This window comes from Ceratotherium simum, chromosome 13 (assembly GCF_057802395.1).
Source record: "Ceratotherium simum simum isolate JZ-2026a chromosome 13, ASM5780239v1, whole genome shotgun sequence".
NCBI lineage: Eukaryota > Metazoa > Chordata > Mammalia > Perissodactyla > Rhinocerotidae > Ceratotherium > Ceratotherium simum.
This window is the reverse complement of record NC_141912.1, coordinates 33,825,642-33,844,950: the sequence shown is the minus strand read 5'-3', so window position 1 is coordinate 33,844,950 and position 19,309 is coordinate 33,825,642. Positions and strand designations below refer to the sequence as shown.

The window sequence follows — 19,309 nt, the reverse complement described above, 5'->3', positions numbered from 1 at the left end:
ACGTATTTCATTGTGTACATGGTCACAGCTCCCTCTGTTTTTACACCTTTGCATTCAACTGGCAATTAGCATCTTCCTCAACTCCATCATACATGCCATCTATGTGATTTGTGATGTTATTTAACCTTTCCAATTGAAGTTTGCCTTCTTTATTTGTTCTTCAGTTTCCCCGATTAATACTTCCGTCATTTCTCCTGTTGATACAATCCATGCAGACTTTTATATTATGTCAACTCAATTTTGTTAATTTTATATTTCTAAAGTATTGGCATTTTCAAAGTTTTTGAAGTGTGAGTTTTCTCCCAGATATGCTCAGTTATTTCATGCACAACCACCTTCTCTATCATTTAGTACTTACATCCTTTCCTTTCACGTGATTTAATTAAGAAGTGCTTCATTTTGGAATTAGCTAAAATAAAAATTCACACAACAGAAATTTATGTGTTCATTAGTGGACCAAAGTGTTGTGAACAGAGGCACCTAGAAACCAACCCTGCCTTTCCTCTACAACACTGGTTCAAGATGGTCTAATTCACTATTTATGGTTTCTGAATACTGCATAACTATTGCAATAATGAAAGTTGACTATACATCTTTAGTAATAGCCTAAGAACTTCTGAAAGCTAATAAACCATATATCAATAGCTGAAGTCATGTCAAAATATAGCAGAAACTTTTTAAAAGGTATTCATGAGAACTAAAATTATGAAAATTTTTGTCACGTCAGTATATACTTTCATTTTAGGCCCCACTTCATTTTTGGGAGAATAATATCTGTGCAAAATTGAGCTCTCATCCACTGTATTTTTGTACGTCTTTGTGTGTGAGTATGTTTGTACATGTCCATCTACACCTTGATAGGTTACTTTTAAATATGAACTTTGCATCAAATTTGAATTTTATTCACATCTCTTTTCCATGCTATTTACGTTATCTCACTTTTTATTTTTCAGAAAAACCTCAGATAATAATTGGTAAATATTCTGAGAAGCTGTCACTACCAACCTCACTGGTTTCTCATTGCCTAAACATTCTCTGCCTTTTAATCTATATGCTACCCATTGGCTCTCTCCTCTCCTGGGTGCCTACCCTTCCTTCTTCAATTATTTGATTATGAACTTCTCTCATATTAAGTTCTCTCCCTTTCAACTTCACAATCTTCCATACTTTCACATTCTTTGTTTACCATTCCATACCATTGTTTCCTTGTCAACACTGGCTTTGTCTGTCTTCCAAAGACTTTCTGTAGTTTCACTTAGAATTTGGTGAGATGAAAGGCCTTGGGCTGTTAGGCAATGGTTTTTTTCTCTATGTCTCCCTGGAACTCAGCCGAAGATCAGAAGACAAAATCAAATTCAAAGGCCCATTTCTAGGCCAAAGATACTTCCCAAAATCTTTAGTTGAGAGCAGACATCTAACATGATGGATAAAATTTGTCCATCCACTGTTCTTTCAAAGCTTGTGTAAATTCTGATAGTACTCATTGGTCAAGTGTGAATTTGGAAGTAGAAAAACATTTCTATGTTCTATGGAAGTAGAACAACATTTCCTCAGATGGTGAGATGGTCTTTGAACATTTTGGTTCCAATTCTCAGAAATATGTGTCAGATAGGATCCAGAAGAAACTATAGAATTGTTGGAAAATTTTGTCCTCCTTCCTTCCTGACGTTGCATCATCATTTTGAATGAATGTTTCTTTCTTCCTTTTATTTATCAATAGATACTAGGAGGAAAAAGGCAAGTTCCATTATTGTATTTCCCTGTGTACCTCGTTATGGCCTCATCTGTTACTTTTACCTTTGTCTTCAATGCGCAATGATCATCTTCTTCAACTCCAATGTATGCATAGTTTGGTATGATTTTTCATCTTCTTGTCTTTCCAACTGATGTTTGCCATCTTCATTTATTATTCAGTTTTCCCCATTATTATTTCTGTGATTTATCTATACAGACATTTCCTTAGTGTCCAGTTAATGTTATTAATTACATACCTCTGAATTATTTGCATTTTCAGTGTGGCTGATGTTTTAGTTTTGTCCAAGACATGCACAAGGTCCTGTGATTTAGTACTCACTTCACTACCATTTAATAGTTTACTTCTCTTCCTTTCATGGTATTTAATTAGGATGTTTTTCATTTAAGCATGGGTTGAAATAGAAACCCACATAAAACAAGGTTATATGTTCATCGGTTGACATAAATGTTGTGAATAGAGGTATCCAGAAACCGAACTCTGTATTTCCTCTACAACACTGGTTCAAGACATTTTAATTCAGTGTTTATGGCTTCTTAACACCACATAGCTATTGTGATAATGAGAGTTGACTATATATATATTTGGCAGCAGCCAAAGAACTTATTAAAGCTAACAAACCAAATAATAATAGCCCAAGTAATCAAAATAGATCAAGAACATTTTTAAAAGCAACTATGAGAACTAAATTTCCAATAACTTTTTTTGATTCAGAAAATACTTTCATTTTATGCCCCTTTTCATTTTTGGGAGAATATTCTCTGGACAGAAGTGAGCTTTCGTCCACTGTGTGTGTGTGTGTGTGTGTGTGTGTGTATGCCTTGTGTATGTTTATCTGCATCCTAATAGGTATAATTTTAAATATGAATTTTGCAATAAATTTGAATTTTCTTGGTGTTTCTTCTCCATGATATTCACCTTGAAGTCTCTATTTTATTTTTCAGAAGGACCTCAGGGAAAAAATGATAAATTATCTAAAAACTTGTTACTCACAAACCCCTTTTAAATGACTGATTTCTTGTTGCCTTCACATTTCCTTCCTCTTAATTTGTATGGCTTTCATTGTTCATCCTTACCCTGAATAGCTATTCTTCTTTCCCCAGTTTTTTGGTTATGGACTTCTCCCATATTAAGTTCTCTCCATTTCAAGTTGCCTACCTTCCATCCTTTCCCATTCCTTCCTTTTCCATTCTATATTATCCCTTTCCTATAAACATTAGCTGTTGCTGTTTTCCAGAGACCTGCAATAGTTTTACTAAAAAGTTGGTGAGATGCAGGGTTTTAAGTTGAAAGGAACATGGTTTCCAGTATATCTTTCCAGAACACATGCAAAGTTAGGATCTGTGTCACATATTCCAACTTCAAGGACTAACATGCTGAGTGAAGTTTCTCCATCTATTGTCCTTCAAAACCTGTGTAAGTTCTGATATCATTCATTGCTCAAGTGTGAACTTGAGGCTTATTCTACCACTGACCTTGAACGTGTTACCCAAATGTTCCCAGTTATACAAATAGTTCCTGTGATTTTCCTGGAATTTTTTAATATACAACCATACTAACCAGTTTTTCTTTTTTTTGCATTTTCAAGGACACAATTTTAATTTATGCAAACACAATTTCTGTTAAATATTTGTAGAAAGATTTTATATAGCAAGGATTGGTCCATTATAATACACCTCTAAATTCTCATTTTTTCAAGTAAATGACAAGGGATGCAATTACCCTAAGATGTTAGCAAATAATTTTCATACAACAGACATATAGTCCTTAAAATTTTAACATACTCCTTGTAATGACATTTTATATTTTTGATTTCAAAAGGAATTCAGGTAAATAGCATATCTATTTAATATACGTAGCAGTTTTATATGACTACTGCTACAGATAGTGTTTGGAGAGATGGGTGTCTTTCTTTGTAGTTTCCTCATCTCCTTTTTTAAATGTATTTTTTATTTTTATTTTTACTTTTTTTGTGAGGAAGATCAGCCCTGAGCTAACATCCATGCCAATCTTCCTCTTTTTGCTGAGGAGGACCAGCTCTGAGCTAACATCTACTGCCAATCCTCCTCCCTTTTTTCCCTTTTTCTCCCCAAAGCCCCAGTAGATAGTGTTATGTCATAGTTGCAATCCTGCTAGTTGCTGCATGTGGGACGCCCCCTCAGCGTGGCCGGACAAGCGGTGCCTCAGTGCACGCCCAAACCCGGCCGCCAGTAGCGGAGCATGTGCACTTAACTGCTAAGCCATGGGGCCGGCCCCTAAATGTATTTATTTTATAACTGGAAGTTTGTACGATTTGACTACATTTCCATTTCACCTACACCTCACCGCCTGATCTCTGGCAACCACCAATCTGTTCACTGTATCTAAGAGCTTGGCTGTTTTTTGTTTATTTAGTTTCCATATACAGTGAGGTCATACAGTATTTGTCTTTCTTAGTCTGACTTATTTCACTTAGCATAATGCCCTCAAAGTCCCTCCACGTTGTCGGAAATTGCAAGATATCAATCTTTTTTATAGATGGATAATATTGCACTGTATACATACCATATTTTCTTTACCCATTCATCCATTGATGGACGCTTAGGTTGTTTCCATATCTTGGATATTGTAAATAATGCTGCAATGAACATGAGTGTGCCAATATCTTTTTGAATTAATGTTTTCCTTTTTTTGGGTAAATACTCAGAGGTGAAATTGCTGAATCATATGGTAGTTCTATTTTTAATGTTTTGAGAAACCTTCATATTGTTTTCCATAGTGACAGCAAAATTTACATTCCCACCAATAGTGCACAAGCATTCCCTTTCTCTACATCCTCAACAACAATTGCTATTTCTTGCCTTTTGGATAATAGCCATTCTAACAGGTGTGAGGTTATATCTCATTGTTTTTATTTGAATTTCCCTGCTGATTAGTGATGTTGAGCAACTTTTCATGTACCTGTTGGACATCTGTATGACTTCTTTGGAAAAATGTCTATTCAGATCCTCTGCCCATTTTTTAATCGGATTGTTTGGTTTTTTTGCTATTGAGTTGTATGAGATTTTTATCTATTTTGGATATTAATCCCTAATCAAATATTCGATTTGCAAACACAGTCATGCACCACAATGTTTCAATCAACAGTGGACTGCATATACAATAGTGATCTCATGAGACTAGTAGTTGAGTAGTAGGTTTGTGTAAGTACACTCTATGATGTTCGCGCAATGATGAAATCACCTAATGATGCATTTCTCAGAACATATTCTTGTTGTTAAGTGATGCATGATTATATTTTCTCCCATTCAGTAGGTTGACTTTTCATTTTGTGTATGGTTTCCTTTGCTGTGCAGAAGTTTTATAATTTGTTATAGTCCCACTTGTTTATGTTTGCTTTCATTGCCTTTGTTTTTGGTGTTAAATCCCAAAAATCATCGCCAATACCAATGTCAAGGAGCTTACTGCTTAAGTTTTCTTCTAGGAGGCTTATAGTTTCAGGTCTTACATTCAAGTTGTTAATCCATTTTGAGTTAATTTTGTGTATGGTGTAAGATACTGGTCAGATGCATTCTTTTGCATGCGGCTCTCCAGTTCTTTCAACACCGTTTATTGAAGGGACTATCTTTCCCAATTGTATATTCTTGGCTCCTTTGTCATAAATTAATTGACTATATATTCATGGGTTTATTTCTCGACTCTATTCTGTTCCATTGATCTATGTGTCAGTTTTTATGCTCATATTATACTGCTTTGATTACTATAGCTCTCCAGTAGAGTTTGAAATCAGGGAGCATGATGCCTTAGCTTTGTTTCTCAAGATTGCTTTGGCTATTTGGGGTCTTCTGTAGTTCCACATAAATTTTAGGGTTCTTTGTTCTATATCTGTGAAAAATGTATTGGAATGTTGATAAGGATTGCACTGAATCTGTAGATTGCTTTGGGTAGTATGATCATTTTAACAACATTAATTCTTCCAATCCATGAGCACAGAATGTCTTTCCATTTATTTGTGTCTACTTCAAATTCTTTCATCAATGTCTTATAGTTTTCAGTGTATAGATCTTTTACTTCCTCGATTAAATTTATTCCTAGGTATTTTATTCTTTTTGATGCAGTTGCAAGTGGGATTGTTTTCTTAATTTCTCATTCTGATAGTTCATTATTAGTGTATAAAAAGGCAACAGAGCTTTGTATATTGATTATATATCCTGCAACTTTCCTGAATTTTTTTACTAGCTCTAACAGGTTTTTGGTGGAGTCTTTAGTTTTCTATATATAGTATCATGTCCTCTGCAAATAGTGACAGTTTTACTTCTTCCTTTCCAATTTGGATGTCTTTTATTTCTTTTCCTTGCCTAATTGCTATGGCCAGGACTTCCAATACTATGTTGAATGAAAGTGGGAAGAGTGGGCTTCCTCGTCTTGTTCCTTATCTTAGAAGAAAAGCTTTCAGCTTTTCACTTTTGACTATGATGTTAGCTGTGGATTTGTCATATATGACTATATTACATAGAGGTAGGTTTCCTCTATGCCCACTTTGTTGAGAGATTTTATCATAAATGGATGTCGAATTTTGCCAAGTGCTTTTTCTACATCTATCCAGATAATCAAATGATTTTTTCCATCATTTTGTTGATGTTGTGTATCACATTGATTGATCTGTGAATGTTGAACCATACTTGCAAACCAGGAATAAATCCCATTTGATCATACCATATTATACTTTTAATATATTTGTGAATTCTGTTTGCTAATATTTTATTGGAATTTTTGCATCTAATTTCGTCAAGGATATTGCCCTTCGTTTTCTTTTCTTGTTTTGTCCTTCTCTGGTTTTGATATCAGGGTATTGCTGGCCTCATAAAATGAGTTTGGAAGTGTTCTCTTAGCTTCTATTTTTCAAAAGAGTTTGAGAAGAATTAGTATTAATTCATCTTTGAATGTTTGATAGAATTCACCAGTGAAGCCATCTAGTTCTGGACTTTCATTTTTTGGGTGCTTTTTGATTACTATTCAATCTCCTTACTACTAATTGGTCTGTTCAGATTTTCTATTTCTTCATGATTTGTTCTTGGTAGATTGTATGTTTCTTGGAATTTATCTATTTCTTCTAGGTTGTCCAAATTTTTGGTGTATAATTGTTCATACTAGTCTCTTATGATCCTTTGTATTTCTGTGGTATCAGTTGTAATGTCTCCTCTTTCATTTCTGATATTATTTATTTGAATCCTCTCTTTTTCTTGGTGAGTCATTTTGTTTATCTCTTTTTTAAAAAGCAGATCTTCATTTTATTGATCTTTTCCGTTGTCCTTTTAGTCTCTACTTCATTTATTTCTTCTCTGATCTTTGTCATTTCCTTCCTTCTACTAACTTTGGGCTTTGTTCTTCTTTTTCTAGTTCCTTGAGGTGTAAAGTTAGGTTGTTTGAGATTTTTCTTGTTTCTTATCACAAATTATTCTTTTTTGTGTTGTGAGTTTGTGACCAAATTAAAGTGATTATAGTTATTTTTAATGTTTTCTTTCCCTTTCACCTTTATGTTATAATTAAGTGTTTACTGACCTATTCTGATATAGAGTTACAGTATTCTAATTCTGTTTGTTTATCGCCTTGCTCAAAGCTTTGTAAATATTTGCCTTCTTGTGTCAGGGAGAAGGGCTCCTTTCAACATTTCTTGTAAAGCAGATCTAGTGGTGATAAACTCCCTCTGCTTTTGTTTGTCTAGGAAAGCTTTTATTTCTCCTTCATATCTGAAGGATAACTTCACTGGATAGAGTATTCTTGCTGATAGTTTTTGGTGAGGAAGATTAGCCCTGAGCTAACATCCATTGCCAATCCTCCTCTTTTTTGCTGAAGAAGATTAGCCCTGGGCTAGCATCCATGCCCATCTTCCTCTACTTCATATAGGACACCACCACAGCATGGCTTGATAAGCAGTGCGTAGTTCTGTGCCCAGGATCTGAACCTACAAACCCCGGGCTGCTGAAGCAGAGCACACAAACTTAACCACTATGCCACTGGGTTGGCCCCTCTTGGCTCATGGTTTTTATCTTTAATATTTTGAAAATATAATTCCACTCTCTCCTAGCCTATAGAATTTCTGCTGAGAAATCAGCTGATGGCCTGAAGGTGGTTCCTTTGTAAGTTATTTTCTTCTCTCTGGCTTCCCTTGATATTCTTTCTCTGTTATTGACTTTTGACAGTTTTAGTATTATATGCCTTGAAGAAGGTCTTTTAGCATTGAGATAATTAGGGGTTCTATTAGTTTCATGTACTTGTGTATCCAGTGCCTTCCCCAGGTGTGGGAAGTTCCCAGATATTATTTCTTTGAATAAACTGTCTGCTCTTTTCTCCCCCTCAGATTCTATTTCTGGGCTACCTATTATCCTTATGTTACTTTTCCTAATTGAGTATGATATTTCTCATAGAATTTATTCATATTTTTTAAATCTAGTTCTCTCTCCTCTTCCACCTGAATCATTTCTGGATTTCTATCTTTGAGCTCAATAATTCTCTCTTACATATGGTCCACTCTATTTTTAATGCTTTCTATTTTATTTTTCATCTCATTAGCTGTGTTCTTCATCTCCAGAATTTCTGTGTTTTTTTTTTTTTTTTTTTTAGAGTTTCAATCTCTTTGTGAAGTATTTGCCATTAATTTTATTCCTGAGCTCAATGAACTTTCTTTCTGAGTTTTCTTGTAACTCATTGAGTTTTTTCATGGCAACTATTTTGAATTCTCTATCAGTTAGATTGTAATCTTCTGTGATTTCAAGTTTGGTTTCTGGAGAGTTGTCATTTTCTTTCTGTTCTCTATGTTATTGTAGTTCTTTATGGTACTTGATGAGTTGATCCTCTGCCAGCATATTTGTGGTAGTAACCACCTTTCTTATTTGGATAAGGCTTTGGTTACTTTGGTTCTGACTTGCTTCTGGTTGTATTTGAGGCCTGCATTCCCATCCTCCACTGCCTCTGCTAGAGTCATCATCAGTGCCCTCCTTGTGGTGCTTGTGCCTCTGAGGTCGCTGGTGCCTTGCTGCTTATGATGTTGCTGCAGTCTCAGGTGCCACCACTGGGATCACCAGGCTGCGAGTACTTCTGCTGCTTCTGGGGTTGCTTGGGTCTTGTGTTCCTCCACTGGCTCTCTGTAGACTCTCCACAGACTCAGATGCTGCTGTCCTGTGCACCACCTGCACTACTGCTCCTGGCTTGTCTGGGGGTGCTGGCTGCACTGCTGCCAGGAGCTCTGGGTTCACAGCTGTTGCTGTCACTGCTGGGGGCCCAGGGACCCAGGGATTTCTATGTAGCCCTCACTGCTGGTAGAGCTGGTGTCAGGGGTGAAGTCACTGGGCACTGGGTCACCAGTTCTCCTGTGGTCTCTGAAGCCTCAGGTTGCAGGTTCCATTTGCCACAGCTGGCGGGAGCAGGGGCTGAGCAGAGAGTAAATGTCATTGCTGCTCACTCGTACAGCTTCTGGTTGCTGGCACGAGCCAGTGTATTTTGAAAATTCAGGTCAGGGCACTCTGTCCTAGCCAGGAAAATCTACATTTTGTATACTGTCCCAACTGTTGGAAAGATGGGGCCACTGCAGGGGGAGCCAGTGACCCAGCCCCACTCGGTGTCCTGAATCCTCAGGGTGTGTGTGTCACCCATCACCACTGAAGGGCAGAGGATAAGCTGTGAGTGCTGTGTCTGCCCCTGCAGCCTCTTTTCACAAGTGTGCATCCTGATGTGAGGATCCATGCCTTGGGTCACCACTGGCAGGGGAGGGGGAGGGAGCTGCTCCCCCAGTTCCACTGGCTCCTGGAGGTCCAATCCACTCACTTTCCGCTGTATAGATGCATGGGTCTCTTAGGTGTCCTGTTGTGCTCTGTAGAGACTCCTTTGCTGATCAATGGAGGTCTGATTGGTAGTAACTAAGAAGGGAGAGACAAAGGGAAAAACTCACTCTGCCATAATGCTGACATCATCTCCCGAGATTTATCTTGTTTCTTGATGTAAGCATTGATCTCTATGAACTTCCTTCTTTGAACTTCTTTTGCTGAATCACATAAGTTTTGGTATGTTAAATTTCCATTTTCATTTGTCTCCAGGTATGTTTCTATTTCTATTTATACTTCTTCTTTGACCCAATAATTGTTCAATAACACGTTATTTACCTCTAAATATTTGTAAATTTTCCAGTTTTCTTCTTCTGATTGATTTCTAATTTCATACCATTGTGGTCAGAAAAGACACTTGATATCATTTCAATCTTCTTAAACTTATTGACTTCTTTTTTGACACTATGTATGATCCATAAAGGAGAATGTTCCATGTGCACTCCAGTAGAATGTGTATTCACTTACTAACTGACCAGATAGATAGATAGATAAATAGATAGATATAACTGTATGTATATATACAGTCAAATATATCAATATATAGATATAGATACAGCAGCAGCAACAAAACATATTATTAAGGTTGACACCTGATAATAAAGCCTGTATAATGTCAAAAGGGAATGAGAACATTTTTGAAAGTTAAGCATCAGAAGCAACATTACTAACATTTTTCTTCAGTTCAGTTAATTCAGTCCTTTAGCCTTTTCATTTTTGAAAATGTTCTCAGGACAAAAGGTAGACGTTAGCCACTGTTGCTGTCCCTGTGTATGACCAAACATATGTGTGTGAGTGTGTGTGTATGTGTTTATCAGCATCTTGCTAGGTTTAGCTTTGCATTCTAGGTTGTCAATAATTTTAAAAATAATTCAGATTTGTGTTCCATCATATTTATATGATCTCATTTTATTTTCAGATGTTCTTCAGAAAAATTTTGGTAAATTTTGTCTGACAATGCTTTACTCCCATAACCCTTTAAATGACTGCTTTCTTAGAGGTTTACTTTCCCTGCATCTTTATCTACATACCATCAGTTGGCTCCCACTTCCCTCTTCTCCCCCCGAACCCCAATTTCTTGATATGGAGTTTCCCTTTTAAAGTTCTCTCCATTTCTGTTTCCCCAGCTTTCCTTCAGTCTCATTCTGTCCTTTCTCATGCCATACTTCTCCTTCCCTGGAAACATTGGCTTCTTCTGTCTTCCATAGACTCGCCCTAGTTTCATTATGAATTTTGTGAGATGAAGGGGATTAGACTATTAAGCACATCAATCCATTCTGTATAGATTTTCTGGAAAATGACCATTGATTTAGAATCTCTGTCACCTTTTGCAGGGTCAAGGGGCCATTACCATGCAATTGATACCTCCCTAAAGCTTAAGAGATGAGAGAAGACTCTAAACTTGCTGAGTAAAAATTTCTACATCCTTTGTCATTTCAAAGTCTGTGTAAATGCAGATATCGTTGATTAGTCAAGCGTGAACTTGAGGCTCACTCTTCCACTGCCCTTTGTCATATTACCTAAATGTTCCCAGGTATACAGATCTTTAAAATAATGCTTCCTGGCTTTTTCTTTTCTTTCCACCACAGTATTCTCTCATCATTTATTTACACAAGGAGTAATACTGAAAACTACAATTATTTTTGATGTTCGTAGTAGGCCTTTACCTCTTCCAGGAAAGCCATTGATAAAATCTCTCTCATTCATGATATTTTATGTTGATCACATGAGATATCCTCGGATATCCTAAAAGTATTTTTATAAGACACTAACATAATCACTAAAAGTTTAATATCCTCCTTTTCTAATGACCTTTTCCAATGACATTTTTATTTTTAGGGGTGAGAGAATTTAGGAATATATCTCTTTAACGTAAGGAGCAGGTTTCATGTGACTACTGCTACAGATAGTTTTGAGCAGATGGGTCCTTTTACTGTATACTTTCTCATCAATTTTTAAGGACTTATCTCATGGATCTGTCCATGCTTGTATTTTATCATGAAGAAGGTAGGAGGACCAATCCAAGACCACTGATTGATAAGGTTTATCCCAGGGGAAGTCCAATTCTACTTTCTCACGTGATGTCATTTCCTATCTCATTCCTTTGCACCAAGCCGTGGGGAATGGAAATCAACGTTGTCTCGATTGGTGATATATCATTTGCAACACTGTGGTTCCAATTCTCAGAAATTTGAATCACAGAGTAAACTATGAAAGGGTTTCAAATTTTGTCTCCCTCCCTTCGTGACGTCGTGCCTTCATTTTGCATTAATGGCTTCTTTCTTCCTTTCATTTTTCAGATAAGAAAGAACAAGAAAAAGGTAAGTCCCAATAATGTATTTCATATGTATATAGATTTTATTTGTTTGTTTCACTGAATAGGTCTAGATGTCATAATGAACTCCCCAACAATTGCCACCCCTATTCTATATGTTGCAATCACTAAAAACAATCACACTAAAAGACTTAAAGCATCTTGGAAGAAATTGCCATTTGCAGCTCAGGTGGGAAATGTCAAAACGACTTTGGAACATCTTGTTCCACCAGCAAGCCAGGAAGCTGTAAAAGCCTTCTGGGGTCATTGTAAAAGAACACAAGTTTCAACTTGAACAGGATCCCATTTCACAATAACGATAGAGATTGAGCATCAAAGGAATGGTGAGGAAAAGTTTGAGCTCATCAAGTATGTTAAATATCAACGTGTCGTTAATAGTAGCCAGTTACATTAGTGAAGGTAGAAGGATCTTCGGGAATTAAGTCATTATTCTAGAAACAGGTAAATAAAGGGAAGTTATCAATCAAAATAATCTATTTCCCTCTCCCTCTAGAAATTGTTTCATCTGCTTCTTGTACCCTTGTCTTCATCTCTCCATGATTATCTTCCTCAATTCCAACATACATTAAATTTACATGATTTTGTTTCATCGTCTTGTCTTTCTAACTGAAGTTTGCCATCTTCATTTGTTATTCAATTTCCCCTAGTATAACTTCTTGATTTGTCTTGTCTTTGCAATCTATGCAGACAAATCCTTTCTGTCAAGTGAACCTTATTAATAATATACCTGTGGAGATTTGGTGTTTTTAAAGTTTCTGATGTGTAAGATTTCTCCAAGGTAGGCTGAAGTCATTTGATTTAGAACACCCTTTCCTGCCACTTAATACTTCATTTTCCTTCCTGTCATGTGATTTAGTTAAGACAAGTTTCATTCAGGAGTGTGGTTAAAATAAAACTCACATAAAACAAGGTTATGTATTAATGGATTGATGTAAATGTCATGAATAGAGATGCCCAGAAACCTAACCCTGCATTTTCTCTGAAAGCAGTGGTTCAGTATTCTTTAAATCAGTGTTTGGGGCTACTGTATACAACGTAGTTACCATACTAACAAGCATTGACTATTAATATTTAGTAGCAGTCGAGAACTTACTAAAGCTAACAAACTAAATAATAAAATGCCTAAATAATGTCAAAAGGGATCAAGAACATTTTTTATATGGTACCACCACAACTAATGTTTCTAAAATGTTCCTTCTTTCTGTAAATTCATCCCATTTCTTTTATTTTCATTTTTTGTCAAATATTTTTGGACAAAAGCGACATTTCAGCCACTGTTCGTGCATGTGTGCGCACGCGTGCAGGTGCATTTATGTGAGAATTTCTTCATCTTGTTTTAGATTTAATTTGGCATTTAAAATTTTCAATGCATTTGAATTTTTATGTTTCTTTCCCATAATACTTAACATTTATCTTTCTTTTTTATCTTTTTCAGAAGAACTGCAGAAAAAAATTGGTAAAATACCTCTGACAACTCTTTACTCCCATAACCATTTAAGTGACTGCTTTTTTGCTCTTTAGTGATCCCTGCCATTCTACCTGCTTGACACCCCTTAGCTGATCATTCTCTCAGAATTCTACACTTCTCTCCCTCCCATATTTGTTTATAAACTTTTTCCTTATTACGTTCTCTCCATTTCATTTCCCTCTACCTTTCACTCGTTCCCATTTCTTCTTTTCTCATTCCCTCTAAATACTGGCTTCTTCTGTCTTCCAGAGACATGCCATAGTTGCATTATAAAGTCAGAGAGGTGAAGGGAATTAGGCTGATAGACACGTGGTTTCCATTTGACACATATTTTCTGGAAAATATTAGGACCTCTGTTATGTATTTGACGTATGAGGGCCCATTAAGATGCAATAAATTTTACCCCAAAACATAAGAAATGAGAGAAGACTTCTACCTTGGTAAATGAGGTTTCTCCCTCCTTTTTCCTTTTAAAGACTGTAAACTCTTGTCATTCATTGGTCAAGTGTCAGCTTGGGGCTCACTCTTCTACTGCCCTTGAGCATATTGCCTAAGTGTTTCCAGGTACACAAATATTTTACATAATTTTTCCTTTTTTTCCTCTCCAACTGTAGTAAATATTGTTTATACGTTCGTACTTTTGTTAACACAATTATTAACTCTTAAAATTGCAATTCCTTTTTAATGTTTATAGAATAACTTTGCATATTAAGGAAAGTTCATTAATAACATATTTGTAATTCAGAATATTTTAAGCGAATGACATGACAAGCTATTGTCCTAGAACTCTCCCCAAATGTTTTTCATAAAGCCCTAAAGTAATTGTTAAAATTTTAACATGCTCCTTCTGTAATAACATTTTTCAATGACTTTTTCTCAGACGGAATAGATTTTTGGACTATAACTGCTAGAGATAGAGTTTTGGACAGATGGATGCTTTTACTGTTTACTTCCTAATCTCCCTTAAGCACCTGTCTTGTGTATTGGTATTTGCACTCTACATATTTTGAAAAGGAAGAAGGCCCAGTGCAAGACCAATGATGGATATTATTTATCCCAAAGGAAGTCACATCAGCCTCCTCTCACAGTTTCATTTCCCATTGGTTCCTTTGCATCGAGGAGTGAATAGAAGTAAAACAACATTGCCTATGATTGGTGAGATGGATTTGAAATCTTCTGATTCCAGTTCTCAGAAATATTGCTCAGTTTGAACCACAGAGAAAGCTAGGGAAGTGTGTCAAATTTTTATCCTCTTCACTTACTGACATGTGCCTCATTTTGAATGAATTGTTTGTTTTTTCCTTTTATTTTATCTATAAGTGTGAACAGGAAAAAGGCAAGTCTCGTTAATGTGTTGCACTGTGCACCTAGTCATGGTTTCATCTGTTTCTTGTACCTTTGTCTTCAACCATTAATGGTCATCGTTCTCAGCTCCAGTATACATACACGTTTACACGGTTTGTCTCATTACCTTGTCTTTCTAACTAAGCTTGCCATTTTCTTTTTTAGTTCACTTTCCCCTATTATTACTGCTCTGAATTGTCATGTCATTTCGATAGTTGTAGACAGATCCTTTTTCTCAAGTGTAATTTATTAAGAGTTGTTTTGTGACACAGTATATGATCTATACCGGAGAAGGTTCCATGTGCACTCAAGTAGAATGTGTATTCTGTTGCTTTTGGGTGAGTGTTCTGTACATACCTGTTAGGTGCATCTGGTCTAACATGTCATTTAGTCCTCATGATTTTCTGCGTGAATGTTCTATCCAGTGATGAAAGTGGGTATTGAAGTCCTCGACTATTGTTGTATTGCTGTTGATTTCTCACTTTAGATCTGTTCATATTTGCTTCACATATTTGGGTCCTACCCTAGTTTGGGTGCATAAACGTTTACAAATGTCATATCCTTTTGTTGGATTGATCCCGATATCAAAGTGTAAAGCCCTTCTTTGTTTCTTATTACAATCTTTGTTTGAAAGTCTGTTATATCTGAGATAACCATAGCTACTCCAGCTTTCTTGTGGTTTCCATTTGCATAGAATATCTTTTCCCATCCCTTGCTTTCAGTCTAGGTGTGTCCTTACGTCTGAAGTGAGTCTCTTGCAGGCAGCATAGAGATGGGTCTTGTTTTTTTATCCATTCAGCCACTTTATGTCTTTTGATTTAAGAATTTAGTTCATTTACATTTAAAGTAATTATGGATAGGTATGTACTTATTGCCACTTTATTAATTATTTTCTGGCTATTTTGTTGTTCCATGGTTCCTTTCTTCTTCTCTTGCTTTCTTCTTTTGTAATTTGATGATCTTCTGCCATCGTATGCTTAGATTCCTTCCTCTTTTGTGTGTGTGTGTGTATCTACTATAGGTTTTTGCTTTGTGCTTACCATGAGATTTAAATAAAACAACTTATATTTTAACAGTCTATTTTAAATTGGTAACTCAAGTTTGAATGCATCCTAAAGCTCTACATGTTTACTCTCCCCTCATCTCTTTTTAATACCTCTTTTGTGTATGAATATATGTTTTCATTTTTGTTTTTGGAAGAGGTAGAAGGCATAAAGAAAGACTAATGATTGATAGTGTTCATCCCAGAGGAAGTGCTTGCTACTCCTCACATGGTGTCATTTGCAGTCTTATTCCCTTTGGCACCAAAGGTGGTTTGGAAGTAGAGCAACATTTCTTGTGATTGGTGAGATGGCCTTTGAACTTTGCGGTTCCAGTTCTCACATATGTGTGTGTGTCATTAGGACCCCAGAGACAACGATGGCAGTGTTTGAAATTTTTGTCTGCCTCCCTTCTTGACATTGTGCTCTCATTTTAAATGAAGTGTTTTTTTCTTCCTTTTATTTTATCAATAAATGTGAGGAGGCAAAGGGCAAGTCCTGTTAAATAGTTCCCTGTGTTCTAGTCATGGTCTCATCTGTTACTTCTACCTTTTTCTACAACCATCGATATCATCTTCTTCAACTCCAATATATACATATTTCTGTATGATTTTGTCTTCTTGTCTTTCCAGCTGATGTTTGCCATCTTCGTTTCTTATACAATTTCTCCCATTATTACTTCTGTGATTTTTTCCTGTTTTTGCAATCTGTGCTGACATTCCTTTTGTGTCCAGACAATGTTATTAATTACATACCTCTGAAGTATTGGCATTTTCAGTGTGGCTGATGTTTGAGTGTTGTCCAAGACCTGCTCAGGTCCTATGCTTTAGAACTTGCTTCACTGCCATTTAATACTTTATTTCTCTTCCCCTCATGAGATTTAAATAAGATGAGTTTCATTTAGGCATGGGTTGAATTAGAAACCCACATAAAACAAGGCCATGTATCCATCGGTTGACATAAATGTAAATAGAGACACCCAGTACACATTTAGAAGAAGTGGTTTCATATCTTCTAATTCAATGTTTGTGTCTACTTTATACAGCATATCTCCCCCAATAACAAATATATATGTATATACTCTAACATAAAGAACTTTTTAAAAAGGTAACCTCCAGAACTTATATTCCTAAATTTATTTCTCACTTTTGTAAAATAACTCAGTTTATGCCCCTCTTCATTTTGGGGAGAATACGCTTGGACAAGAGTGGTCATTCTGTCACTCTGTGTGTGTGTGTTTGTGTGTATGTGTGCATACCTGTCACTTGTGTGTGTGTGTATCTGCATCCCTAAGTTTAATTTTGAGTGCAAAGTTTTCAACAAAATTGAATTTTCTTTGTCTTTGTTTGCTTTGATATTTACATGGAGCTTTCCATTTTATTTTTCAGATGCTGTTTGGAAAATACTTGGTAGGGCCGGCTCCGTGGCTTAGCGGTTAAGTGCGCGCGCTCTGATGCTGGCGGCCCGGGTTCGGATCCCGGGCGCGCCCCAAGGCACCACTTCTCCGTCCAACGCGAGGCCGAGTCCCACGTACAGCAACTAGAAGGATGTGAACCTATGACATACAACTGTCTACTGGGGCTTTGGGGGGAAAAAAATGAATAAATAAAATCTTTAAAAAAAAAAAAAAAAAAAAAAGAAAATACTTGGTAAATTTTTCTGACGACTTTTTACTCTCCCATAACCCTTTAAATAACTGCTTACATTTCCTGTCTTTTTGTCTATGTGCCGTCCATTGGCTTGCCTTTCTCCTCTTACCTCTCCAATATTTTAGATATGGACTTCTCCTATGTTAATTTCTCTTCGTTTCTTCTGTCCTGCATTCCATCCCTTCTCATTCCTTCTTTTTCATTCCATACCACTCCTTCCCTATAAACATTAGTTTCTTATGTCTCCAGAGACATGCAATGATTTCATGATGAATTTTATAGAGATGAAGGGGGTTAGGTTGATAGCCACATCACTTCCAACCTATATATATTTTCTGGAAAATGATCATTGGTATAGAATCTCTGTCATCTTTCAAGTTAAAGGGGCAATTACTATGCAACTCATAATTTCCCAAACCTTAAGTAAGTAGAAAACTCTAAACATGCTGAGTAAGGTTTCTGTATCTGCTGCTCTTTCAAAGACTGTGTAAATTCTGGGCCGGCCCCATGGCTTAGCGGTTAAGTGCGCGCGCTCCGCTGCTGGCGGCCCGGGTTCGGATCCCGGGCGCGCACCGACGCACCGCTTCTCCGGCCATGCTGAGGCCGCGTCCCACATATAGCAACTAGAAGGTTGTGCAGCTATGACATACAACTATCTGCTGGGGCTTTGGGGGGAAAAATAAATAAATAAAATCTTTAAAAAAAAAAAAAAAAGACTGTGTAAATTCAGATGTCTTTCACTAGTCTAGTGTGAACTCGAGGCTCAGTCTCTTTCTGCCCTTGAACATATTACTGAACTGTTCCCAGGTATACAAATATTTTCAATGATTTTTCCTGGAAATGTTTTTCTTTGCAACTGTAGTAATTATTCTGTTTTTCACATGTTTAACGACATAATTACTATTTCGGCATATTGTACTTCCTGTGAAATGTTTATAGAATGTTTTTATATCTTAGGTAAAGTTCATTTAAAATATATGTCTGAATACTCAATTTTTAAGGTGAAAGACACGAGAAGCAATATCCTAGGATGTTGGCAAAGATTTTCTCGTAAAACACTAATATAGTCCTTAAAATATTGATGTCTCCTTGCAATGACCTTCTTCAATCATCTTTTGGTTTTGAACGGAAGTGGAATTTAGGAACAAATCTCTTTAATGAATGTAGCAAGTTTTATATGACTACTGCTACATGTATACGTATATATGCCACATACATATATGTATAGTTATATATATATCCTATATATATATCTTAGCAGCCAAAGATGTTAAGGCTAACTTTTGAATAATAAAAGTCTAAATAATGTCAGAAGGGATTGAGAATATTTTTTAATGGTAAGCGCCAGAATCAACATTCATAAAATTATTTCTCTATGCAGCAAATTTACTTGTTTCATGCCCCTTTCATGTTGTGGGCAATATTCTCTGGGAAACATGAGTTCTTGGCCATTGCTGTTTGTCTGTGCCTTGGTGTCTGAACGTTTGTATATGTATAAAATGTGTGTGTGTTTATCTACATCTTGATTGGTTTAATTTTAAATATGAATTTTTCAACAAATTTGAATTTTCTCTACTTTTGGTTCCCATCATACTTACATTGACTTTTTAATATTTTTCCAGATGATCTTCAGAGAAAAACTGGTAAATTTTCTTAGAACCCTTTACCTATTTTACCTCTTGTGGTGGTTAAATTTCCAGCCTTAGATCATTTTACACCAAGTGGTATATGGAAGTAAAACAGCATTTCCTTTCATTAGTGAGATGGTCTTTGAACCTTGTGGTTCCAGTTTTCAGAAATGTGGATCAGTTTGAACCATCAAGAAATCTGTGGAAGTATTTCACATTTTTCACTTCCTTTC

The 19,309-nt window shown here is 36.2% G+C and overlaps 1 protein-coding gene across 4 annotated transcripts in view; it reads left to right on the top strand.

Annotated features, from left to right (window-relative positions):
• The window catches only part of LOC147915681 (uncharacterized), a 46,074-nt gene that overhangs the window by 18,528 nt on the left and 8,237 nt on the right, over positions 1-19,309 (top strand). For 2 of the 4 annotated variants that reach the window (XM_087438409.1, XM_087438410.1), the window contains 5 exons: positions 954-974; positions 11,913-11,933; positions 13,383-13,403; positions 17,188-17,208; positions 19,071-19,091. In XM_087438409.1, coding sequence (XP_087294535.1) covers positions 954-974; positions 11,913-11,933; positions 13,383-13,403; positions 17,188-17,208; positions 19,071-19,091 — 105 coding nt within the window. The remainder of the gene's footprint in view (positions 1-953; positions 975-11,912; positions 11,934-13,382; positions 13,404-17,187; positions 17,209-19,070; positions 19,092-19,309) is intronic. The other 2 variants (XM_087438411.1, XM_087438408.1) reach the window with 1 other exon arrangement.